Genomic DNA, 27,564 nt, shown 5'->3' on the forward strand with positions numbered 1-27,564 from the left:
ATAATATTTGCCCTTAGGATTTCTCCGACCCTGCGGAATTACTTGCGCCAGCCAATGTTAGCGCCGACAAGCTGCTCGATTATGCCCGCGAGGCGGCCGAATTCTCCACAAAGTACCAAATGCCAAATCTTGAGTTCGCTGTAAATCATTATGGTAAACCGGATGTAGCCATGTTTGATTTCACATCTATGTTCGCCGCCGAGGCATCATGCCGTGTAATTGTGCGTAATGGTTATCGATTGTTCCAATGTCTGGTGGGTGATAGCCTGTTGGAGCCTTTCTGGCCCACGGGATCCGGCTGTGCGCGTGGTTTTCTTTCAAGCATGGATGCTGCATATGCAACCAAACTGTGGTCGAATACACGCAATAGTATCCTGGGCGTTGTAGCGCAACGGGAAAGTATATACAGGTAAGGCGCAGTACGAGTAGTAGCAGACAATCGAGTTCCAAAAATCAATTTAATACAAAAAAAAATTCCAGACTGCTCAATCAGACCACACCCGAAAATTTGCAGCGTGATACGGGCTCTTACACTGTTGATCCTGCCTCAAGATATACGAACCTTAATCGCACAGCTGTTAACCCCTTCCAGGTGAAAACTCTCGTAGACTCAGATGATCCCCAAGTACTCGAGCAGCCAATTGCGGAAATTGTCACAACACCAGCGATAGCCGAGGCGCCAGCAATGCTGCGCAAGCCACGTCGTAGTGCAGGTATGTCTTGGAAAAAACTGCGCATATGGAAGTCATAAAGAAGTCGTGACTGTAACGAATGAATTAATGAAACCTTAAGTCTTAAAATCTCGTATTTACACATTTTGCCGAAAATAGGTTTGTTCCACAAGCTACTTGTAGAAAAACTCGAGCAAAGTACGCGTATGTGTAACTCGAAGTGACTTCGAGTAGCTTGTGGAACAAACCTAATATTGGTATCAAACATATTTACATTTGAAGCGAAGGTTATTTTTAACCCTTAATACATATAAAATTTGAGAATGCCAATGTTTTTCTAAACGTCAGTAAATACTTATGTATTTTACTTAAAATTAAATCTGTGCTGTTGGAATGAGTCGGATTTATAACGCTTCAAAGACTGCCCATCCAAATACATTTAAAACTATTTTATGCTAACAAATATGTAAATAGAGTATATTTTTTAAGTATTTGAAAATTAGCATTACTTTATATGCGCTTTTAACTAATTTTTTTACTTTTATAAAAAAATACATAAACCTACGAACTCTTTACATAATTCATTCGTTTCAATCAGGGATATTCCTCGTAATTGCAATCCCAAAAATAATCAAAATAATCCCTTTCAAGATATCGTACCTGAAGCATTACTGCATTGGGTCTGTGCTCAGCTCCACATGTATGATTTTGTTAAGGAGATAAAAGAGCCTGCCGATATACTTAAAAATGGAAAATCACTCAGCGCCTTAATTAGCCGGTGGGAAGCACTTTGAATTGTTATTTCAACTCGAATGATTTATTGATATATTTGCGATTTCCTTTCTAGTTTTCGGCCAGATTTGATTGACTACACAGCAACACGCGACTTAACGTCCGCTGAACGTAACGAATTAGCCTTCCGAATACTGGAGGCCGAATATCAATTACCTCGCATTATGAATGGCGAGAAATCGGTAGAACTAGAAAAAGTGGATACACGGCTGTGGTTACACTATTTAAATCAAGTGCGCGAAGTCTTCCGCGGTGAGGTGCCGCATTTGAAACATCCAAAGATGGATATCACCGAGCTACGAGAAAAGTATCGACTCAATAATGCCCACGCGCAGCCTGATTTTTCAAAATTGTTACAACTCTCAACGAAGCCAAAATATCCGAAAGCCAAAAGCCCTATCGAGGATATGGTCGATGTGCCGCAAGTGGTACAGCGTCGTTCGGTTTTGGACGAAGAACGCGTGAAGCGTATGCGAAGGCATGAGCCAGCCAATGTCAGTCCGGCCGCTGCAGGCATTTTACCGCAACAAGGTATGAAGAAACGAAAGAAATATTCCTTTTTAAGCTAAAATCTAGTGCAAGCTGACTTTTAACCTAAAAGTTTAAACTCGCTTTTATTTGGTTTAGTTGGTTACCGAAGCTTAACTTACGCTAGAAGTGTGGCTCTAAGGGATCTTCTCTTCTATATTCGCTTAAATCCAAATGTACAGTTTTCATTACGTTTGTTTTTATTACAGGGCAAACTGATACACCACGTCGAGCCAAAAAGAGAAGAAACGCAGAGAAGGCAGCGAATATTGTGAGTACCACAATTGGCGTAATTAAGGAAGCTATTTTAAATTACATTTTCAGACATTGAAAAGTGATCTCAATAATTCGACAATATAAATTGTCAGTAATAGCGTATTTTATTTGAATTGAATGGAAAATATTTTGAATTGTTACATTTTACAAAAGTTTTGGAAGTTCGCAATTTTTAAATGGTTTTAATTAATTCCCTTGGGTAATTAAAAAAATTGGAATACATTTTTTGCAAAAAGACCGACTTCCTGTAACATTTGAATTAAAAAAAAAAAAAAATTTGTCTCTGCTAAAAATGAAGTCCTAAGTACCATTTTCTTGTACATGACATGATCACTTTTCAAACTTCATGTCGGATACTTGCATAAATGCATACATTCACATCCATATATACCAAGAAAATAAAAATTGTTTGTTGTAATTGTTTGTTACATTCAATTTCTAAACTCTCTTGATCTCATATTATTTAATTGTAAATTATCTCATTTAAAAACAATACAAACAAAATCTGGCGTATTATTACTTTCATAAGGTCCATATAATGCTAGACCATCTTCATCAGAGTACATGCATCATCATTAATGAGTTTTCAGACCAACTATCTGAGGTATTCGCTATATGTTACCGATGTGGTCTCCTGTTCCTGCATTTTCGTACATCCCGGCGTTCTACTAACCCTACAATAACTTACTCATATGTAATGCTTGTCACTGCCCTCTCGTTCATCTCTTTTTTTTACATTATACAAATATTGCATTTTTAAAGCATTCATCCATGTACTAAGCACGAGTTTACTTAACTACCCTTGTGTGGTTTCAAATTAAGAGACCCCCATTGTGTTTAATCAGCATACACCCTATTGACCCTTTGCTCTCTTTGCCAATTGCTGTTGTTACCTACGAATTGTTAGGAGGAACGCCAGAAGCGACTAGAAGAAATTGAACAAAATCGCCAGGAGCGACAGAGCAAGCGTCGCCAACAACGTTATCAGCAAACGCAGAACTTTTACAAAAGCTTGCAGATGCTACAAGCCAACACGTTGTTGCGCGAGACTGATGATCCGCAGGCTTTTGAGGACTACTCACTATTCATATATCGTCAACATGCGCCGGAATTCAACGATCGCGTAAAGGAGTTGGAGCGCAAATTGCTGTATCCTGTAAGAAAGTCGGAAATTGACGTTTTTTGTTTGACTGTTGCCTGCCTGCCAAGATTTGATCACTTGTTTAACGTGATGCTATATACATTGTACATGCGCCTATCTAACCTACTTACATTCAAAATGCTGCAGACGAATTTGCAATAATCGGTCGTGTTGACTGTTGATGACTAATAATAAACGAAATAAATCTGAATGCGCTGCTGTTTGTTATCTAATTTTTATTTGAAGAATGACAATAAACAAGGCCGATTTCATTAACCCGATGCTCAGTTGTTCAATAGTTGCACATATACATATCTATATATTTCGGAGTAAATTAGTACATACTGCATTTGTTTGATATGTTTAAGGGCCAGTTTTTCAGTGCACGCCCGTGGTTTAAACTAAGTTTAAACGCCCGATCTGGCTGGTTTAAACTAAGATTAGCCAATCAAATGTCAGCCAGTTGTTCAATTTAAACTCAGTTTACTTAATCTAGGTAAAAACTGGACCTAAGAGTAGCATTTCGATTTTGGGAATTTATTTGTTATCTAGTTGGCTTAGCCATAATTTTGATTTACCTTAAATTGATTCATTGCGCAAAAATATCTAAACGTACCTTTTAATAATGAAAGGAGAGTAGGAGTTCTCATTTGCTGCGTATAATTAAAAAAGTATCATCCTGTTTTATATACCTACATATGCATGTATGTATGTACATCTGTAGGTACATATTGCACGTGGCTTAATTCAAAATCTTCCATCAATCAGAAACCACAAACAATTTTTACTAGTACGTATTCATCAACAAAAGTAAAAAAAGTTTCGCTCATAATAAATCCAGTTCTAAACGTAGTGAAGCTGGTACATCTGTCTACGAGTAGAGTATTAAAGTATATTTTGTCCCGGCTCGAAAGTCTCTATGTAATGGCCTTATTCTGCATATCACCTGGCAAATTTTCCTTAGGTGAGATTTTTGGGATAGTTTCAACACAGGCCATGGCGCAGGAGAACTGTAGTAAGAGAAACTATTTTGGCGCCAGATACATCTTTACTAAGATCTGCCTTAATTGGACATGATAACTATCTGGCACAGCAAATTCTAATTAAATGATTGATTATGGCTCTGCGCACCTATATTATATCTGGCATGCAAAATCACGACTTGTATGCCAGATGTTGGTTTTAGGAAAAATAACTAATAAGTGTTCTTTAGGAGCACCAAGAGATTTCCAATTTCAAAGATAAATAGCTTAGCGTTAGCTCCCAAAATAAAATGAGGAAGCAAGATAATTTCTTCCGTGTTTGAAAAGATTATTTAAACAATTGTTATAATTCAGGGGCTAGAGAGTATCCCTTGAAGAAGTTCATCGGCAATGTTTCTTAAGGGAAAGTTCAAGTGAGTTATACCAGAGAAGAGTTACATAGAATTGCTGTATTGGGCTGGATAGAAATGACTTACCTTTCTGCCTATTGCCGCGCTAGCCTGATACGGGAACTGAACACCACCTGTTTGAAAGTAATGAATTTAAGAGTCTAATTCTTCAACTTTGTAGACTTTTTCTAGCTGTTTAGTAAACATTCTAGATCGTACGTCGTGCCTGTTAACTTCTTTGAAAAAAATACCTCATTAAGCAAGCTTTGTAGGTAAAAACTTACATACATGTCCAGATATTCGTAATATTACCAACTTCTTTTAGTTATTTACACTATTCATAAATTTGTAAGTGCAGTGACTGTATTATGTATCTAGCATTTTCAGTTTAAATGAAACCATTTGTAAATTAAGTGAAATTTTTTTCAGCTTAAGCGAACCCGTTTTCAATTAGATGAAACCTATTTCTAATTAAATGAAAACCTTTTTTATTCAAATTAAATGAAACTTTTTTCAAATTAAATGAAACATTCTTGGAAGGAAGTTTCTTTTAATTTGAATATAGTTTCATTGAATCTGAGAAAGGTTTCATTTAATTTGACAATCGTTTCGCTTGACCTGAAAAAGGTTTAATTTAATTTGAAAAATGTTTCGCTTTGTTTGAAAATGGTTTCATTTAACTTGAAAAAGTTTCATTTAAACTGAAAATGCTATATTTTGTTTTCGCTACCCGATAGCTGTATTAAGGCTTGCAGAATCAGACGCGGTACGGTATAATTTTGTACGATATGCGTTGACTAATACCATAAGTGTAAAAAGGAGTACTCGAAATTGCATTTTGAAAGTGCGGCGCAGTGCGGCCGAACTCCAAAAGTGTGGCCAAAATTATATGTAGATAAAGGGATCACCTAAAAAGCCCTAGGTACCCTAAGTCCTCTCTTTTAATTCATTTCTAATATGACTGAGAAGGTCACATCACAACATTATTGTAATAATGCGAAAAGTTATTAACGTATAAAAGTAATTAGAGAATAGGAAACCAAACAAAACCAAATAGATTCTACGTCTGAAGGTTAGTAAAATACGTTACAAATTTTTTTTCGTGTACGCTTATTTAACACGCTGTTGGATGCTGCCCTTTAACCTATTGGAGTTTACGTAGAAAAGTACTAGCTATAGAATAAAATAAAACTCATTTGCTCATTTCTGTTCCTTATATTTTTTTACCACGCTTATACATATTAGCTTCACCTCCACGTAAAAATATCGAGCTTGTTAATTAGATTTCACGGAAAGATTTTGAGCATGCAGTTTTATGGCCCATTTAATTAGTGCATTTAATTAAGTGCAAGTTTAAAGAAACAGGGATTTTCGGTTGATTTTTGGAATTTTGTTTTCTGATGAAGATATTGCTCATTTTCTTCCTATTATCGAACATACTTCGTGTAGAAGAAAATAACTTGCACTGCCAACAAAAAAAATCTCAAAAATCTACGGTAAGTCCTAGCTAACTCAAACTTCCACTTTGTGATAAAATTGACTGGGCTATAAAACTGCATACTCAAAATATTTCTAAGAATTCTAATTAAAAAGTGCGAAATTTACTAGACGCGGATCTATTTCGAATTTTACAATTCTGACAGCAGATTCGTAATTAGTGACCTCGAAAACCCCTCAGTACGAAGTCTAGAATAATTTCTTTAAACCTTAGAATTTCGGCCGCTCTTTTGAATTTCGGCCGCACTGTGGCGCGGAACAATAAATACATTCGACGAGATTGTACCGTGCGGTACCGTACCGCAGCTGATCGAGCAGTGCTTTAACCCTCTGCGACTGACGTGGTAGTCTGACAGACACCGAAGGTTCCACATTTTTCTCTAGCTTCAATAACATTATTTTTAAAAGCTTTTATTTAACTTGCTCTGTATGTATGTATGTATATTAGACTGCACCACTCCTCATACAAAAAAAATCGGTACTATTTTTCCATTGGAACTATAAAATCTATTATATTTTAAGACGTCCACCAAAATATTTCGAAAAAATATTAAGATTTAAGTGAGCTGGACCAATTTCAAAATACCTCCAAAAATGGTGTTTTTTATGAATAAAAAAAGTTTCTTAATTTTTTTTTTTTAATCCATTCAAATGACAAAAAAAATTTGCATACAAATATTTAATATAAATTAAAAAAAAATTTGAACGGAATAGTAATGAGATTTTTGATGCTGTTTTTTAACTTTTTCAAAGATTGGTATAAGAAAAACTTGAATAACTGAGCCTAAACTCTTCTGACTTAGGCTTAAGAGGTGTCGGTGGAAAGGTATTTTCTCACCATTTTTTATTTCTTTGCTAATAAACTCATTCAAAGGATGAAAGAGAAAGGTAGGATGAACGAACGTCATTCAAAGTTGAATTAAGATGTGTTGGTATTTGAAAAAAAAAAATTGGGACACAAATGATTGTTTTTTTTACAGAAATAAAAACAGTGTGAAAATACCTTTCTACTGAGATCCCATAAGTCTAAATCAGAATAGTTTTGGCCCAGTTATTCAAGTTTTTCGTAAATCAATCTTTGAAAAAAGTAAAAAAAAAACAGCATCAAAAATCTCATTCTTACGATTCCGTTGAAAAGATTTTTAAATATTTGTATGCAGATTTTTTAAGCTTAATCTGTTTTGTTATCTGAGGGGACTTTTTTCAAAAAGTTCTTTACGAAACTATTTTTATTCATAAAAAACTCCAGTTTTGGAGGTATTTTCAAATCGGTCCAGCTCACTTAAATCTTAATATTTTTCCCANGAACTTCATAGTCGGGTCAGAACCCGATGACAATGCAGTATGAAAGATGAGATGGCGCAAGAGTGGAGATATTTAAAAACCCCTTTTATCTTCAGTCCGATTTGGTTAATATTTAGAATGTAATTAACTGCATGAAAAGGAATAACTAAAGATTTTGCCGATAGGTGGCGCACGAGTCGATGTATTTGACAAACAAGTACACATATATGGTCCGATTTCGTTCATATTTAGAAAGCTTGCTTTAGAAATATTTCGCTAGCTTAGAGTGCAAAGTTGCTAAGTCCCTATTTGAAAATTGTACAGGAGAGGAACAAACTTCTTATAGCTATTTTCTTCAAGTATTTCGAAAAACTTTGAATACAACATTTTGCCTGCTTAAAGCAAAGACAAACTCCATACAAATCAAAGGGATTCGATCTTTATTTCGTACTATTTTAGCCTTATAGAATTTTCGGAGCTTTTTTTTGGACTTAGAAAATTTTCCTTTCATTCAATATAAACGAGAAAACATGAACAAGGACCTTTACACTTTTCGAAACGATGCATTTTTAGTTTCTCTAGCCTCCTGTATCAAAATATGAGTTTTCATAAAAAGTGGACTTAGCAACTTTTCACTCTAAGCTAGGGATTTGTCTTTACTATTAACTTACTCGACATAAAGTTTATTTATATGACTATTTCATTAATGAGTACTTAAAATATTCATAGAATTTCCCGTTTAAATCGAAAACAACCAGTTTATTAATAAATATCTAATATATATATTTTGATGTGGAAAATTGGTGTCTGAGAGACTACACGCCAGTATAATAGGGAAACTTCGGACACGTCAGTAGCAGAGGGTTAATTACCTTCATAGCAATATGTATGTACGTATTACTCTGAGTGGAATCGTTAACTTTATTCTGTCTATCTTTTCATTTATTTTTAGCTTGCAAAGTAAGCAATTTGTAACTGTTATTGTGTCTAATTACAAAATTAATTTGCCACTGTGGCTTGTTTATATTATTAATAAAATTTAAATATAAACGGTTTGCTCTACTATGTTTGTGCTTATAATGTTTTCGTTAAGTATATAGTTTAGTGTAACTTTTATTTTATATTATTAATTTTTTTTATTAAAACTCGTGATTTTTTTCTTTCTCTCCATTCACAAAACACCTTCGCCGTCCTGTCCCAATTTTTTCTTTGTCAAAATTTTACTTCCTTTACATTTTCCCCTTTCCTACCATTCCACACTCATACCACGAATGGCGCAAAAATCAAATCGACCAACTAAAATCAAATTTCGCTCGTGTGCCCATTGTGCAGGACCGCAATCGGGGCGATATACCTTCAGCTATGCCGCGAAACAACCCCGATGAACAGTTTAGTGATCGCATCAAATCCATGGAGCAGCAAATTAGCTCGAAAAATGCTGGCGGCACCGATAAGAAACCCAAAGACTTAATGCGTGCCATCGGCAAAATCGACAGCAGTGATTGGAATGTACGCGAAATCGAAAAGAAAATCGAACAATCGAAACGAACGGAAGTACATGGCCCCAAGGGACGAGAGAAAGTGCCGAAATGGAGTAAGGAACAATTCTTGGCCAGACAAAATAAAATGGCAAAACCGACACGCCAAGAATCAGTGGAAGAGAAGTTCAAAGAGATCGATCAGACGTTAAAGAATTTGGACAAACAATTGAAGGAGGGTTCGATACTCGAAGTTGGCGAACGTGGTCGGAATAAAGTCGCGTCCATCGCTGGGCAATTCGTGAAGAAAGATGATAAATCAAGTGAGGAAAAGAATCCTCCCTCCACCGCCAGCAATGTAGTGCCGAAATCAGTGAGTAATGTGCTAGTTGGGTCGACTTTACAGATATTTAGCAAATGTGGAATTTAATACAACACGCAAGATCTCGTGATTCAAAATAGCAAATGATTTTAATTCTCCTTTATTTTGCCTATGATTGTCCGTTTAGTCGACTCTCTTGCTTCAAATTGGTTTTTATGTTGCATTGGGCTCTGTTAATTGCTTATTCGGTTTTTGCCTTATAATTTGTTCATGCGTTTAACTGGTAATTAAGTTTATTTAAACTTTTCCGTTTTGGTTTTGCAAATTTTTATTAAAAAAAACTACAACTAGGTACTTTTATTTATCTTCGAGGCAATGGAAAGCCACCTGCTATAGCTTGTTTTGGAGTAATCCCTATACATACATATGTATGAACATATTTTTTTATTCGTACATAAACTAGTTGCTTTTTGTACATTAAAATGTCGCCACTGGTTTAAAGGATCTCTGAAACAGCGACTTATTCTCGCAGTGTTCCATTCATCTTCTGTACATAAAATCATGTCAGCACTCATATCCTAACATAACATACAGCTTTATCACTTTCATTATGAAAACTTTACTTATATTTATTATGTATGTACTAACCTAATTTTGAAAAATAGTATTTTACTTCTTTTGCTTTATAACTAATAACGTTTTCAATTTTATCGAATTCAGAGCGCTAAGGTTGCCTTGGCATTCAAGAAGCAAGCAGCTTCCGAAAAGTGCCATTTCTGCAAACAAATCGTATATTTAATGGAAAAGATCACCGCTGAGGATCTCGTTTTTCATCGTTCGTGTCTAAAGTGTCACCATTGTCAAACGAATTTACGCCTGGGTGGCTATGCATTTGATCGTGATGATCCGAATGGACGTTTCTATTGCACGCAACATTTTAGGCTACCTGCAAAGGCTATACGGCCTGTAATGCGGAAACCAGGCCAACGGGTAATGGTGCAAATTGTATTCATGTACAAATTATAGAACCATATCTTATGGTCATTATCATCAAATTTCAGAAGCCAACTCAACAGCAACAAGCTGCCGCAGCAGCAGCCGCGGCTGCAGACATTACTGTTCCAGCGGGTTCTGCCGGTGACGGCACCTCCCCTGCAGATTTGCTCAAAACACCTGACAAACTTCGTGGACCTGCCGACAGTGTTGTGCAGCTCGATTTGTTGGATCGTGGTCAGACGCCCGAGCGTATTGAATTTGAAAATACCGACGCAATGTCCGATGGCGAACCTTCAGAGGAGCATATACTCGACGAACATGAATGGTCAGGCAGAAACTTCTTGCCGGAGTCGAATCAGGACTCTGAATCAGATCTATCCAGTTCCGATGACTCAGACGACGAATCCGATGCTGATATGTTCGAAGAGGCAAATGACTCACCGTTGGGTGCACAAACTCTACAGTTGGCCACTGACTGGATTGGCAAGCAACATTACTCCGATAGTGATGAGTCAGATGACTTTTATGATTCCAGTGAAGGCATTGCGGGTGAGTACTGGGGCAATATAACTTTTGGCAAGCTAACCTAAAATCAGAATAATGTCAACATATATTTTTGGGCAGTTAGAAATCGAAAAAAAAATAAACAAATAAAGTAACTTTAATATACCACGTTTTTATTAATGGACTAAAAGTAGAAAATAATTGTGCCTAGAATTAGTCTTGATAAGTTTATATGAAGTCTCCCATTACTACATATATAACGCGCACTAAAGTTTGATATCGTCTACTGAGATCTAATGTTATGCTGTGCACTATCAATTTCGCTTTTAATTGATCGGGTGACAGGTAATATGGTCAATGGAAATAAGGTCAATTGACTTTATTTCCCACCCTGGTGCGAAATAAAGTCAATTGACATTATTACCTTTTCAAAAGCGAAATAAAGTCAACAAAAATTTGGAAATAAAGTCATTGACGCTATTTCCTCATTCAAATGGAAATAGCGTCAACAATGCTTAAAGTGTGTCGATTCATAGAAAAAAATGTTGTTCTTGCAATAAACATTGCCCCGTAAGTGTTGTTTTTTAATAGATGAAAAAGGTTATTGCCAAATCCTCAGTGTTGTGATATTAATCCACACACAATCATGAACTACCACCAATTCATTTTATTAAAAAACTTTAAATTACGAATATGTAAAAACACGATGCGAAAAACTAAACGCCTGCGCACAGCTGGAATACGAGAAATATTTGAAGAAAGAGTGGAGAAATGATCCATAACTTGCAAAACATTTTTCGTTTCTACAAAAATAAAGCGAACACTATTAAATTGAAGAAACAGTACATGTCCAAAAACCCCGGAGCAGCACTGAAAGAATTCTGTGTTTTAAATTAGCATATTTTGAACGAATTCGGAATGTCTAAGGTGAAAAAGAAACCAACCTTTCTATAAGGAAACAATTATAGAAAAAGAATTTTCTTACACTGTATTCATGTCTCCGCCAGCAATTTGTGACGACATCATTTAAAAGCAGCTAAGGAGAATGACGACACTATTTATTAGATGGCACATTCAACGAGCCAATGTGCCAAAATGCGGGTATAAACAATTATTGATTATTTAATATCGGAACCGAGATCATTTGAGTTAATTGATTGGTTTTCACACACTTTTGAAACACAAATGACATGCTTTTTTACTGCAGACAAGTTGTTGCCCCAAAACACAGCAGAAATCTTCCAATCAGGGCTGCCAACTATCCTTAGTTATGAGGTGCCATATTGAGGATAAAAAAGTGCCAAAATGTGCCAAATAGAAAAATAAAAGTGCCAAAAAAGGTGTCATTCCTTTTAATCATTCACATTTAGCAATAAAATAAAGCTACATTTTCCAAACAAAAGTGCAATGATAAAATAACATAAACCAGTTGAATAGCCTTTATAAATTAGAAAATTTTAGTTGAGAAAAAGAAGTGCACGCAAAGGTTTTCACAAAAATGCATTGCAATGTAATTTTTTTTACAAAAGTGCCATTTTTAGCACTTTGTGCCAAATTGAAAAATTAACTGCCATTTGAAGTAAAATAGGGACAAATGACACGGTTTGAGCTAAGTTGGCATCCCTGCTTCTAATAACTTACAAATATAAAAATGTGAAATATCGAGGGCTTGAATTCATTAATACCCTCTATCTNGGTGTAGAAATTACCCATAACTTGCAAATTATGTTTCGTTTCCACAAAAATAAAGCGAACACTATTAAATTGAAGAAACAGTCCATGTCCAAAACCCCNTGCAGCGTAGCGTGACGTGTTGTGCGCGCCGGCCGCGCGGGGTACGCGGTATGGCGCGCTGACGCGGGCCGCCGCGAAGCTAAGCAAATTTAATGTTTGAAAGAGAAATAATGTCAATGGATTTTATTTCGTTTTTAAAAAGGTAATAATGTCAATTGACTTTATGTCCCACCAGGTACGCGAGTAATGTTGGCTTCCAAGACGAAGACTTTTTACTTCACATAACCCCAAAGAAAAAAGTCAAGAGGTTTATATCACACAATAATTTGCTGAAATGTTACCGACATCACGGGCTTCAATCTCAGGCAACAAAAAAGCCTTTATGAAGGTGCGGCATTTGCGCGGCGTTGACGATTTTGTTCTGTCTGTGGCTATTCTATAACTCACTTAGAGAAATGCATGCATGACCCCAAATCAGAAAGTGTTGGGAAATGTGTGGACCTTGGTGAGGTCGGAGTGGTCAGTGTCGTGCGGGGTATATGTTCCCATATTGGATATAGGATGGTATAGGTGTTAACTCTGGTGCGACTTATGCTTTTCCCGCATAAACAAAGAGCAGCAAACACATACACGCACTTGTGTTTAAAAGTAATTCGCTAGTTTCCTAATAGCATATGAATTTTTTCATACAAATTTTCAAATCTCCTCGCTGAACATAGTGAAGTGGTAAGTCGCTGGCATTTCCACCATTGGTCAACGCTAACCCAGCTTGGCTATCACCCGGTGCTTTAAGCTCCACCCACACTCCACTCCCTGAGTAATTTTTGTTACGGTAGTAAGCTCGATACATAAATACTCGTAACAAAGGTAATCCCCACCCCCTCTACTTCTCTAACCCTATTTTAATCATTTGCAATAACATATATCTTAAAACTAAATTAATATCCTTTTACTTATTAGATGATGATGGTAAGGATGACACAGAGGGAGAGGATTTCAAGAAGGCTCGTGAGCTACGTAGAGAAGAAGTCCGTCTACTGCCACTGCCCGCGAACCTGCCCACTGACACCGAGACTGAGGTTAGTTTTGGTTATTTGAAAATCGTATTCTCTATTCTATTTGTATAACTTTTTATATTGACTTATATATATTTTATATTTATTTTCTTCAATCAAATACCATCAATAATACTTACATACATTAAAACATAAAATAATGGTGTTGGTTTCATCGTATCAAATTTTTTCGCGAAATCAATTTAAATTAAAATCTCCATGACTAGGTTAAATCTCTGAATGATGGAAATGAGAACAATGAAAAAAAAGAAAATGTGGCAACGGTTTCAGATGATAAAGCTGCTGCAGTGTTGGCCACATCAAATCATAATCTCAAAGCAGAGACTGAGGTTGACAAGTGTTCTGAACAGTCATTTAATTCGGAAAAATCATTCAAATCTGCCGCTTCCATTGCCGGTGACATATTACCACTTTCCACGAATGCCTCGTTTTCTGCACCGCCGCCCACCAAAGCTGACATAGAGAAATTGGAACAAAGAACAGGGCGACGGTTCAGCGCTGAAATTGAGGCAATCAATGAAAAACTACATCGCCTCAATAGCGTTGTTAAAATGAGTAAAGATCTTGAAACAATAGCCAAAGAGAATTTGGTAAAGAGTGATATACTTAAGAAATTGACGATGAAAGAGAAGTGGTTGGCTGACAGCACAGTTGGTAACTCAAACCCACTAGCACCCAAGTCAACGTTTGGAAATCGTTTCGTGCCAAAGTCAGATGTCTTAAAAGAGCAGCAGAATAATGTCAAAGCTGCTGGGGAGAATCCTAATGTCGCTGACGTAAAACCCCAAATAGCGGAAGCTATTTCAGCTGGAAAGGTTTTAGATAAATTAAAAGTCGAGCTGAAATCTGAAAATAACGAAGAGAAGACCAATAATGCAACACCCACGCTGCTGAAAGCTACTTCACCTGAAGAAGTATTGGAGAGCTTGAAAGCAGAGATTAAATCTGCTTCCCTCAATCGAACGGGCAGCCTCAAAAGGCAACAATTGAGTCCAACTGCCAGTCCAAGTGCTAGTAAGAAGCCCAGTGCAAGTAACAGTAGATCCAACAGTTTCAAACACAAGTCTTCAGCTACCCCAACTGAATCGAATAAAAATGGCGAAATTAGTCGAACAAACAGTCTTAAGCGTTCCGAAAAATTCATCTCGAAAGATGAGGCAATCGCGAATGATAGCCGCATGCAAATCCAAAATATTTTGGGTATTGTGAAAAGCGTTGATAACAAAAGGGAACAAGATTCAAAAAACGACAAGCCTATTGGGGGCAATAAATCCAATACAGATATTGGAAAGCTACTTTACGATGCAGAGAGTAAGTTTTCTCCGAAGGTCGATAGACGTTTGATGCAGGAGAAGTTGAAAGAAATCGAGGCAAAGAGCTTTTCGGGAACGATGGACGCAATTAAATCACAAATGGTTGTGCCGACAAGTTCCCAAGCAAATCTATCCGTCGATCTATCCAAATATTTTCCAGATCAGAAACAACAAAAATCAAATGCCGCGGCAGTTAATAAAGCCCAAAAAAATTTAAAAGATGTTGATTTAGCAAAATACTTTCCCAGCAGTCCGACACCGCAACGTCGCAGCGCAGTAGTCACTGTGGCAGATAAGTTGAAAAAGTCTCAAACAGAAAACGCCATTCCAACAGCAGCTGCGAACGCTTCTGGTAGTGGTGTAAACAAAAAGGGAAACGATAAAAATTCAACGGCGGTAAAGAGCAGTAATCTTGGACCTAAGCGCCAACCTTCAACTGGAAGTGCTACATTTAGTTTGCGCGACCATCAGTTGGATGGTGCTGTTGATTTGACGAAGAAAAATACGTCTGTCGTGGCCAGTAAATCCGATGTTCCTAAAAATGGTCAAACAGCAGTTAAGACCACAGCTGCAACTGCGACGGTGACGAAAAAGGGTAACGTTAAAATTATAAAAAAAGTAGTGCCTAAAAAGAAGGGGACTGCCTCGGCGAAGAAACTGGACTGCACACAAGATAATAAGTCGATTGTTCCACGCGATGAATCCGACCGCGTGCTCGATGAAATTCTGCAGTCGACTGATAAAGAAATGCATTCGCCCAGCGCGGAGTACCTCAAGCTATTCAAGGAGGAAAAATCGCCCAGTGAAGACATTTCAGACAAAGTTGAACGAATATTCCAAGAAACTGGTATCGATTTAGGTATACCCCAACGTCCGCTCAACGATCGCAATAGAAGGCTATTAAAAACTAAATCACTAGGCGAGGGTGAATTCGAGCGACGCGGGAAGGAAATAAATTTGGAGCCTAGCGAACAAAGAACCAAGGAAGATGGCGATCGGCCAACTGGCGTGCAAGGTTTGCTAGCACGTTTTGAATCAATGAGTTCTATAAAATCTTCGGAACAATCGTTCAAGCTGCGTCGCATGGAGTCTACAACTAGCAATTTGAACAAGTCGCGAGAGTCACTCATCTCTCATGATTCCATATTATCGCGTGAATCGGACTCCATGAGCGATTTGGAGAAAACTATGGAATACCTAAAGTCAGAATGGCGTAACGAGGCGACTAATTTTCTGCAGAAGAAACGAGATAATTTTTTCTCGAAGAAGCGTGCCATTGAAGACGAAGAGGCGGCTGCTAAAGCGGATGCCATGAAGAAAACAAAATACGATGATTTACCAGTACAATACCGTGAATCGAAAATCGCCAAATTTTTCGGCATCAAATCCAAATCTCCTGAAAAAGCAAAAGTGGCAATAAAAAAGAAATCACCTGAAAAGAAAAATCCAACAGTTGCTGCTGCGAAGAAGGAGCTAATAAATGGTGGGAAAGTGAAGAAGACGTCGTCTCCAGTTGAAGAATTGAATAGAACTGATGATAAGAAAACAAAACCAACGACTGCTTTGAAACCCAATTCAAAGGAAACTAAACGTAAGTCTCCATTGCCGTCCAAAAATCAAAATCCAACAAATGACAATGCAGCGAATGTCACAAAGAAAGCTTCCAATGCTGCGGTAGCTCCGAAGAAGTCGATATCTCCACCTAAAAATCAAATGGAAGACTTCGAAATAAGCTTATTAGTGGAGAAAGGTAGTATGGCAAGCTCGTTGGGCAAGTTGGAAGCGAAAAATATACCAAATAGCATTGAACTCCAAGCAAGCGAGGAGTCAAAAAATAATGCACAAATTACGTCGGATGAGCCCAGTCGAATATCAGATTCTGCTACTGAACTAAATGCGCAATCCATACCTTTGTCTCGCCAAAACTCCAATAATTCAGATACTCCCACGTCAGAGACGCCGGTTTTGAAAAGGCGACCGCTGGTGGAAGATATACGAAATCTACCCAAGACAGGTTGTGATAAATCGCTAAGCAGCTCCCGCCGGAATTCACAAACAAGCTTACACTCGCGCCGTTGCTCAGATGCTTCGCTGCAAGAAAAGCTGGACATCGCTGCTTCGACATTAACGAAAAGCTCAACAATGGAATCAAATAGCAACGTGGATGAACTGTTCCAAAACATTGTTGAGCGCTTGGAAAACAAACCCAGCGAGCACGGCCGCAGTGCGGAAGAGGAATGTGACTCGTTGTGCACGTCGATTAGCAAAAGCCCCAGTTTGGCGCCGACCACAGTACGCGTGCGCGGCTCGTCAGAGGATGAAAGCATCGAAAAATTGTTCAGTCAGTTTTCCGATGAAATGCTGGTTAACGTGGAATTTGATTCGAACGATGAGTTAGTGGCGATTACTCCACGTCTCCCCCTGAAAAGAAAAACCGAAGATGATAAAGATTTTGTCGACAGGCTGGAATCATTGGAGAGAGATGAAGCAGTTCAAGACCACTTTGTGCCAGTTCACTCGAGAGAAGTATGCTCTGAAAGCAATCAAGTTGAGGTAGAAACCAGTACTAATTCAAGATTCAGAGCGACGCAAGACTCACAAATAAATAATGAAAACGCTGAGTACGAAGCAGCTCAGAAATCGTTAACAACCGCAGCTGCTGCCAGAGGTAAACCCTTAACCCTGGAAACCATACAGACAATGCTTTATATGGACCCGCAAGAAACACCTTTCCCTATCCGACCACAGCGAAGGCAAAAGAGCACCTCATCCTCCAGCGAGGCATCGGCGCCTATTGCACCGCAACGCATCAAACACAAACTAGCGAAATTATGTCCCGACACTATGGCGCCATCTGTGCAGGATTTGATGCAAACAGCATTTACGAAGAGCTTAACTGCTGAACTAGCGGCGAATGGCGGTATTTCATTACATAAGTTTCCACGAAACATTTCCGAAGACGAGTTGGAAGATGTGAAAATTGAAAGTATAAAACCTGACATAAAAGAGCCAATCATAGGAGATGGGAAAAGTGCGAATATTGAACAATATGTTGAAGCTTCATCTGCTAACGATCGAAAGAGTTCAGTTAATAAAAAGATCGGAATTGAAAAAGAAAAAGAGACCAATGCCTCTAATGAATCTACTGCACGTGGTCCTGAAACCACAACTTCTGTAAATACGTGCCCAACGACTTTCCGAAAGAGTTCCCAAACATCAATTCGCGAAATGAATATAGCCGCGAAAGAATCTGATACCACTCAAGACTTTGGCAATGGGATTATCGCCTTAACCATAGAGACAGCAGAAGCAGAACGGCAGTTTTCACAAGCATCAATTAACAAAATCAATCCACTTTTGGAATCTCCAACAATGCAGCAGAAGATTTCCCAATCTATTACATCGGAGCCTTCCAATGCACCGCGAAGACTCTCACAATCATCTATAAAAGAAAAAGCTGTAACCCCCGTAAATACTCCATTATTACAACGAAAAGTGTCACGAACTTCAATAAATAATGAAGCTTCCATTACTAATGAATCAACTGTTCCACAGCAGAAACCTGTACACATTTCGAACGTTGCTCCCGTTGATTCTCCATTGATGCAATGGAGATTATCCCAAGCTTTAGCAAATACAGACGGTGCATCTATACCAATTGATCGTCAAAACACAGCAACAAACAATTCGCCAAGTCAAGTGCTACAAAATGGGGTCAATTCTGAAACTCCAATAACAAATTTTCCGAAATCATCGTTGCACCAATCGAAAGAGAGTCTGAATGAGACGCTTAATAATCGACCATCTAGCAAGGGCTCCAGTAAAGAGCGTTCATTGGAATGGGATATCACGAAAATGCCAGCAAGTCCAATGCCACTACGCAAATTTGTGCATGCCGAACGTCGTGGATTCGAGGAGGCAAAAATTAAAGAGATCTCCCCAACAAGTTCAATAAAACTGCTCAATAATCTTTCTTCGAACAGCAGTGATTCGGAGGAACGGCGCATTATTGAAGACATCGAAATGGAAAGACGGCAAGCCTTGATACAGCGCGACAAAAACTATCAAGAGCTAGAGAAGAAGGAAAAAGAAAAAGAAATGAAAAAAGTGCAAAACGAACGGAATCCAAACGAGTTTAAAATCAACAGTAGCAACAATTCCAAGCATACTACTCCACTTCCAACGCCGCGTAGCTCGCGTCGTGGCACTCAGGACAGCATAAATACACAAAGAGAGGTCACTCCGCCTAATTTCAAAAAGCTTGTTATTCCATCGGAAACAGAAGACGTGCCTTCACTGAGTTCTCGTTGCAGCTCATTTGCATTTATCGAGCTCATGAGTAACGGCGAGGCGAGGGAGGCCCCGCTGCCACAAAAGTTGAAAATTCCTGCGAAACCACAGCCTATAATTAAGCCGGATATTTCGGAACCCATAGCAGAAGTATTTAAAAACCGGCCGTGGCCTAAGCCGGAGCTTTCGCCAGATATGGATACCAGCGAGTCACCTGATACAGTAATAGAAATGAAACGCGGCGATTCAGTACCGAAATCACCAGTTGCCGAAATATTTCGCAGTCGTAAATGGCCTGATGGCAAAACGATCTTTGATGCAGCAGACGAGCAACACTCAGACGAACAGGACTTTATGAGAGAATTGCCTAGGAACCGAAAGAAATTTAGAAAATTGCAATCGCATTCACCACAACCAAGCCGGCGCCAAAGGATACCTACCGAAGAACTTAACAACAGTAAATGCTCATCAAAGTCGATATCAGATTTACGCAAAGATTCACCAACCATCTCGTTCTACGACTCTGAGCATTCTCTGAATCATGCTGTGCGTTCATCCCGTTCGAGCGCCGAGAACACATCTTTGCATACATCGAACAGTGGCACACCAAAGCGTCCAACGCGACACATACCAGCCAGCCAAGCACCTGAGCAATCGATAGACGCCAGGACGCGCATGCTACTCGACCGCAGCAAGCGTTTGCACAATCGTAAGAGTGAGTTCATCAACGAGCGTGCGGCTGAGAGGAATCCGTACTTGCGTGATGTAGTCAAAGCAGAGCGCCTAGAGCGTGAAGCAATCGAGTCGGCTGAGGATGATCTGGACTGTTATCGGCCAAGTGGTTATAGAGCCAAGCAAATGGCACGCTTTCCAACATCGCGGTCACTTGGACGCGATCGCAGCGGATTGTCGAATAGTAACTATAGCTACACACCTTCCTATGGGATGGACTACGGATTGAGCAATCGGCGTTTATACGGCACTACATTCTTACCGACAAACACTTCTTCACTGGACTATAATCCATATTTAGGCAGTGGCAATGCAGGATATGGCAGCTCCATTGGACGCAACATGCATTTCAACGATTACACAAGGCGTAGTCCTTCACATCATCGAGAGCGGGAACACTCCAAAGAATCGTGCGTTATAGCTTAAAAAATGTACAATAGTTTTGTTTTGTGAGACGTACTAAATTTCCATTTAACAGTAGATTTTGGAGATATTATTAACACCGTGCTTAATTAAATCTACAAAAAACTTGCGGAAAGCAGCAAACCTCAAAATCAAATAATTACACACACACAAATGCAACTACATATAAATAAAAAATTAAATTAAACAAAAATATATATTTTAGTATACATATTTACGTTGTAATAAAAAATGAAACCAATGCCATATTAAATTATTGACAAAAGTACAAATTAAAATTTGGAATTAAAAATCAAAACCACAAAACACACTAAAACATTAGCTAGAAATATATAAAAATATATAAATTTACAAACAAAACAAAAAAACATAAACAAACCAATCGTCCGTTTAAATGCCCGTACGTACGACCCCCCATCGACCAAACAACGAACCAAGCAACCAACAACCACTCAACCAAAAACGTCTGCCTAACTGCCCGCCAGCTTGTTTACGCTCGGTGTGCCTAATTAAAAAGAATAAAAATCCTAGAATGCTGTTAACAAAATTCTCTCTGTCTCACATTTCCACATTAAAGAGGAAAAGGAATTAAGAAATCTATAGAATCATAAAGTGATAAAGAGAGCATTGATTGAGCCATAACGCTCAACGGGTACGATCTTTGAAGGTAAAAAAGAACTAATACTTAACCCTCCAACGCAATTCTGCTTCGGCATCCAAGCGTGTAATTTACATACATACATATATTAACTGCCTTAAAGCTAGCTGCCTGTGTTCGCTCGCCACACGAGTGGTACACACGTGAATATCGCTCGTATTAACCCGAAATGATTTATAACGAAGCGTAAAACGTTTACTGACACCTGACCTTTAACCCGCTGCCAACGTTACCTTTCTTGCATTTTTTTGCTCAAGTTTGCTGCGTTTCATTCTAATAACTGTTTCTAATAAAAAATTCATATATTAAATTCAAGTGCTCGTATATTAAATTCAAGTGTTCCCAAAGTTTAGTACTCGTGCTCATCTGTGCTGTGCCTTTTTGGATCGTACCTCATTGCAGTTTGTTGTGTAAATAAATCTAAAAACACCATTTAAAGCGTTTGTTTTGCATGCCGAATTCATATGCTTAAAAAATCTCCATCCGTATTAAAATCGACTAAACTGCAAATAAAAGGACTGCAAAGAAATTTCCGACTGATTAATGCGCCACTACTCACTCGCTGTCTTGTTTTGTTATTACAAAATATCCTACGTCTTTATTAGTATCTTTGTTGAATTTTGGGGTTTCAATTAGCTTGAATAAAAAAATGTTGAATACCACATAATTAATATAACCTTCCGTTTTTCAGGTTCAGAGCGAGTCAGAGTCTTCTTCGCCCGAGGAGGTTGAACTTAATTCTGCCACGGAAATATCAACAGATTCGGAATTCGATCATGATGAAATAATCCGAGAAACTCCAAAGATCTTCATTGACGACACTCACCTAAGAAAGCCAACAAAAGTTCAAGTAAGTTTCCCAGCTTCAGGTTTAGCTTTTTATACCCGAGCGCGCTTTTGCACGAGTATATTTTGTTCCCATAACGGTTGTTCAAAGGTTTCGAGAAAGACATATGTACATATATGCAGAAAAATGCTTATAATGAAAAGATAAATCAATTTAGTGTTTTACTTGTTAGAACATACATATCTCAAAACATATCTACATTGCAGGTCAAATCTACCGTTATTGCTTCGACCGCCGGTCAACGACATCACGTACCATCCACCAATAACACACACAACTTAAGAGGAAGTTATCTACAGAAGTATCAAGTAAGCCCACCACAGCCGCAATTTAAACCTCTTGTTCAGGTCGACCCCACACTCTTAACGAAAAGCCGCGCGCCTCTTCAAAATCCACGGCCAGGCGACTACTTGCTCAATAAAACTGCCAGTACCGAAGGCATAGCTTCAAAGAAAAGCTTAGAACTAAAGAAGCGTTACTTACTCGGTGAACAGGGAAATGGCAACAAAATTCAAAAATCCGGTTCTACCTCTGTGCTTGACTCACGCATACGCAGCTTCCAATCAAATATATCTGAGTGTCAAAAGCTGTTGAATCCTGGCAGTGGCATCTCACCAACCATGAAAACGTTTTTGGATCGCACGAAATTGGGTGAAAATGCAAACAACGATTTGATGCGCTCAGCCACAACTAATATTTTAAACGATTTGAAAGTTGAGATTACTATTCAGAAAGCTTCATCCACTGCTTCGACGGACAATGAGAAGGAAAACGTTTTTGTGAATAGCAAAAATGAGCTCAACAAAGGCATGGAGTATTCGGAATCTGTCAGTGCAGCTTTGCTTGAGACTGTGAACAAAAAATCGCCTTCAACACCATCCAGCAATCACACAATTATGGGCACAATAGACCTCGTTTCGCCAGAAAAGGAAAGATCGTCGTCAATCATAGATTTAACCAAAGTAGAAATGCCAGTAAAAAGGCGGGACAATGATGGACTGAAAATAAATTCTGCTGAAAACAATGATGTACTGCTCACTGCCGATAGTAATAAGATTATAGATCTGACCTGCGAGTCACCAGTGAAAAGCGACAATACCGTTATAGAGGAAGTGAGGCCAGATGTTTCCAAGGATGTAAAGGAGAGTATACCTGACATACTAGGTCATATTGGTCAGGAAGTGAAGCCAGGGCACAAGCCAGCGGCAAGATGCCAGACCGAAGACCAGCAACATCTCTTGAGCCATTCTTGCGACGAGGAGAAAATGGATTCGCCAGAGAAATTGGAGGAAGAGAATGAAACGTTGCAAATTCAAGTGCCGAATATACCGTGGAGAACGCGTAAGACAGACACTATGTCGTCCACAACAGGTTCAAGTTGCACTTCAAACTCGTCAAGTATTGAAGATATACAACACTATATACTAGAGTCAACAACGAGTCCGGATACGCAAACCGGTGCCATGGCGATTGGTCATCAAGTGCCGCGCGTCGAAATACATGATACATCAGGTACACTCATGCAAATCGATAGTTTGATGATAATTGATGGCAAGTATATTGGCGATCCGGATGATCTGAAGTACTTGGAAATTCCTGAAGGGGTGGTCGTGCCGGCGGCACCTACTGTCAAGACGACAGAGATCGAAGAAGATAATGAAGCTGATATGGAACCAGTTACGGCAACACCGGAGCCAATCGAATGTACAGTGATCGAAAAAAACCAGGCTGTAGAAGACGAAAGAACCGAGGAGATGGCGGCAGAGGAAAAAGTGCCGCCATTACCTGAAATAGGTCCACCATTACCAGAGCGAGGGCCACCAAACATGAAAATAGTAAACCTCAAATTTGATACCAAAAATGAAAATAAAGTAGAGAGCCTTAAAAATTTGCCACTAATTGTCGAACATAGCGTGGAGCATACAACAGCCGTTAAACCAGTCACATTAAACTTGAATAGCTCACTAAAATCACCAAATACTCCCCCAACACCAACCGCCATAACAACGAGCGCTGTTATGGCGCGCACACCGACATCACCACTAGTGGAAGTGGACAGTGATATAACACCCACTGGCGATCTATTGTCACGTGGTTCCGATTCAGAAACCGAACTCACTGGCACAGGTCAGGTGATGACCGAAACAGAGCTATCCGATTGGACGGCAGACGATTGTATATCTGAGAATTTCGTTGATATGGAATTCGTGCTGAATTCAAACAAGGGCACCATTAAACGCAATAAAAAAGAGAAGAAACGGCTGTCCGCTGCATCGAAATTGCCCAGCACAATTGAAATGCTGGGGGAAATAACCAAAACAGCGCCAGTTGCTGAATTCGAGGGCATATTGAAATCGATTGATATTGACGATATTGAATTCATGGATACCGGGTCGGAGGGCTCATGCGCGGAGGCGTACTCTGCCACAAATACGGCATTATTGCGCAATCGTGGCTACATAGAATTTATCGATCCACCTACGCCCAAGCAAACACCTTCGCACAAAGCTGCACTACATACTATAGCAGATAGTACACACAAATCGGTTGCGGCAAAACGTGATGAAAAGCTTGGCATAGATTATATCGAACAGGGAGCGTATATCTTGCAAAGTGGCGATCACGAACATGATCTACTTAAGACTCCCGTAAACGAGGACGCACACTTCGTCGCTTCGTTAGCGGAGAAATCACAAGCTACTGGACCTCCCTCGCTCATGACTCAATCGCTCACTGATTCAAGCACATTGAACGATTTGGAAGACGATAGCCTATTCACAACAACACAAAATTCACAAATCCAGCCTTCGGCAGCCACCACAACTAAAACTACAACAGAGGAGAGTGAAGCTCTGACCGTTGTCACCAGTCCGTTAGATTCCTCATCACCAAAGGTGCCCGATCTGCATAACAGTTCTTACATTACAGGCAAACCCGCTGAGCTAACAACTGGTTCTACGCCTAGCAGTTCCGAAAAAAATCCGAAAACTTCGCAGTCAACATGCACCACGACCAGTACTTCGACTAGCTCATCGAGTAAAGCCACTTCCCCACGTTGCTTGTCACGAGAAATTCCTGCAGCATCACTATTGTTGGATGCCAATACGTCAACGGCAGTGTCAACATCATCAGCAGTTGCGCCGAAGGCGGCGCCGCGCAAACCCTCAAATGAGCTTTCGTACGAGGAGTGTGTGCGGGCGTTACAGCAGAAGATTACGCAAATCAGTACTGCTCGTGATTCAGATGTACGTAAACAAAGACGAAAGAGTTCCAAGGGCGAAATGCCCGCCAGCAATGTACAAACTGTGATAGAACCAACACCTTCAATGCTGCAACTCACCGATTCGGAAGTATCAGATGTAAATGTAGCTTTAACTACGGCTGCCAATCCTTCCGCAGCCGCGACTCTAATCCACAAGGTACCTGAAATTCCGACATTGACCCGCAAACTAGAAGAGATCACTAAGGAGCGCACCAAGCAGAAGGACCTGATACATGACCTCGTCATGGACAAATTGCAATCGAAGAAGCAGTTGAATGCCGAAAAGCGTTTGCACCGCAGTCGTCAGCGCACGATGCTCACGAGTGGATACGCAAGCGGTTCTAGTCTAAGTCCTACTCCAAAAATTGCAGCGGCAACAACAACCAGTGACACTAATTGCACCAGCCGTGCACACTATCATGAATCCACGGCAGCAATGCCATCAACAACTGTAGTAAACACTGCGGATGAGCTTACTGCTAGCGTGAATTTCCGAGAAAACATCCCTCTACCGAAGTCATCGACATATGTCTCTACCTACGGGATGGCAGGCGATTCCCCGACGCGCACTATTGCCTACCAGCAACGACCTTTCAGCGAGCATTTGAATGCCGAACAATTGGACGCCTTCGAAAGGTATAAACTGACCAAAACTCCTTCATTTTCACATGTGCTGCCCTCCCAGTCGAGCAAGTCAGCGTTAAAAGATGAAAACATATGTAAATTTGCAACGCCACAAGCCCCTGCGCGTAATAATCGCATTCAAAATCCTCTAATAACCGCACAAAGCGTTGATAGCTCTTTTTCAGTATCAACAGAAAATCTACGCACTGAAGCTCGTGCACGTGCGCGTCTCAAATCGAACACTGAGCTCGGTCTAAGTCCGGAGGAGAAAATGCAGATACTGCGTCAGCGACTGCAACTCGATCATTTTGATGCGAAAAATAACTTGGCCACTTCATTTCAGTCTCAGGTGCCGATTAAATTACCAAAAGATACAGAGGAAGCTGTACACGACCGCCGACTGAGCGCATCGAAGAGTGTCAATGATTTAGTGTACATGGCGAGCAAACAGCCAGAATCGTCTGGCGATGTAAATTCGAACACTAAGTCAGCCGCGGGGGTCACTGCCGATTTTACCTCAGATCCCAATTTGTTACTCTCCTCAACATCCGTACAATCCAGCAGTGGTAGCGTTAGCGCCAGCACTAAAGCGCCAAAATGCAAATCTAGTCGTAGGCAAAAAGATCCAGAACGCCGCAAAAGTCTAATCCAATCACTGTCCAGCTTCTTCCATAAAGAGAAGAAGGACACTAGTGGAGGCAGCGCAACTAGCGTACTTGGCTCTGCACAGCCAGAGCGACCGGGATCTAGTGGCAACAATGGTACCACAGCTTCGGGTGGCGTTGAAACGGGAGTATTTAGCCGTTTCCGTATATCGCCGAGAACAAAGGAGAAATCCAAGGTTAGTACACAGCTTGACATTTGCCCCTCAGCCCTTGTAAAATTTTTTAATAACTGCCTAAATGTTCTCATATACAATGTATGCAATGTGCCGGATTTGGTTGGCATGTTTGGTGGTGGGCTAAAATGTTTATGCGTGCGTGTATGTAAAGCTAATTAAGCACAATACCGAATTTCCACTTGGCATTGAAATAACAAAAAATGTGCCATTTTCCACATGGTGGAAACAAACATAATGACTATTTTTATGACACTGGTATTTTTCAATGCCCAACATTTTCATTCAAATTTTTGTTATTTAATGCCTGGTGGAAATTCAGCATAAGTGTTATTATTAACCCATTGAGGCTTTAAGTTAAGCAATCTGAATTCGAGAGCAAAAGCAAAGGAATGAGTACTAGGATTAAAGCTTACTAATGATTACATGAAGCAATTTGGATTGTTTAACTTACTGCGCATAAATATTTGTATACTATCTTATAGGCTAAATGTTCGTATGTAGTAGGTATAACTACGATAGTCAATATTTTATTGCCGGGTGCTCACTAAGTTGAAGTGCGTAATACAAATTTTATTATTATTTTTAAATTACTTGTGTCAATCATTCGGCAAATGTGTAAGGTAGATAAATATTTGAACTAACTGCAGTCTTACATATGTATGTATATACTTTATCCAAATTTTCGGGAAAATGTCTGCCTTAATTTGCAATAATGAGAATAACCAAATAAAAATATGAATTGGTTTACATTTGCTACTATTGATTAGCTTATTGCTTGAACTAAAAATTTTTCATTCTTGAATAAACAATAATAAAAAGTTATTTATTGTTTTTAGCGCGTTGAGAAAACAATTTAAATTATTGCATTACTTCTCTCTACACAACATTTTTTCACAATAACAA

The 27,564-nt window shown here is 39.2% G+C and overlaps 1 protein-coding gene across 29 annotated transcripts in view; it reads left to right on the forward strand.

Moving 5' to 3' along the window:
* The window catches only part of Mical (Molecule interacting with CasL), a 221,660-nt gene that overhangs the window by 155,788 nt on the left and 38,308 nt on the right, over window positions 1-27,564 (forward strand). For 27 of the 29 annotated variants that reach the window (XR_001848868.1, XM_017628191.1, XM_017628068.1 and 24 more), the window contains exons 6-17: window positions 18-409; window positions 481-713; window positions 1,323-1,449; window positions 1,519-1,994; window positions 2,201-2,262; window positions 3,175-3,423; window positions 8,894-9,412; window positions 10,082-10,351; window positions 10,423-10,906; window positions 13,556-13,674; window positions 21,779-21,937; window positions 22,141-26,661. Coding sequence is in view for 28 of the 29 variants with exons in the window: in XM_017628191.1 (XP_017483680.1) it covers window positions 18-409; window positions 481-713; window positions 1,323-1,449; window positions 1,519-1,994; window positions 2,201-2,262; window positions 3,175-3,423; window positions 8,894-9,412; window positions 10,082-10,351; window positions 10,423-10,906; window positions 13,556-13,674; window positions 21,779-21,937; window positions 22,141-26,661 (7,611 nt within the window). In the remaining variant the exon portion in view is untranslated. The remainder of the gene's footprint in view (window positions 1-17; window positions 410-480; window positions 714-1,322; window positions 1,450-1,518; window positions 1,995-2,200; window positions 2,263-3,174; window positions 3,424-8,893; window positions 9,413-10,081; window positions 10,352-10,422; window positions 10,907-13,555; window positions 13,675-21,778; window positions 21,938-22,140; window positions 26,662-27,564) is intronic. The other 2 variants (XM_017628243.1, XM_017628249.1) reach the window with 2 other exon arrangements.

Source organism: Rhagoletis zephyria, unplaced genomic scaffold (assembly GCF_001687245.7).
Source record: "Rhagoletis zephyria isolate East Lansing unplaced genomic scaffold, Rhagoletis_zephyria_1.1 Rzeph_scaffold_00074, whole genome shotgun sequence".
NCBI lineage: Eukaryota > Metazoa > Arthropoda > Insecta > Diptera > Tephritidae > Rhagoletis > Rhagoletis zephyria.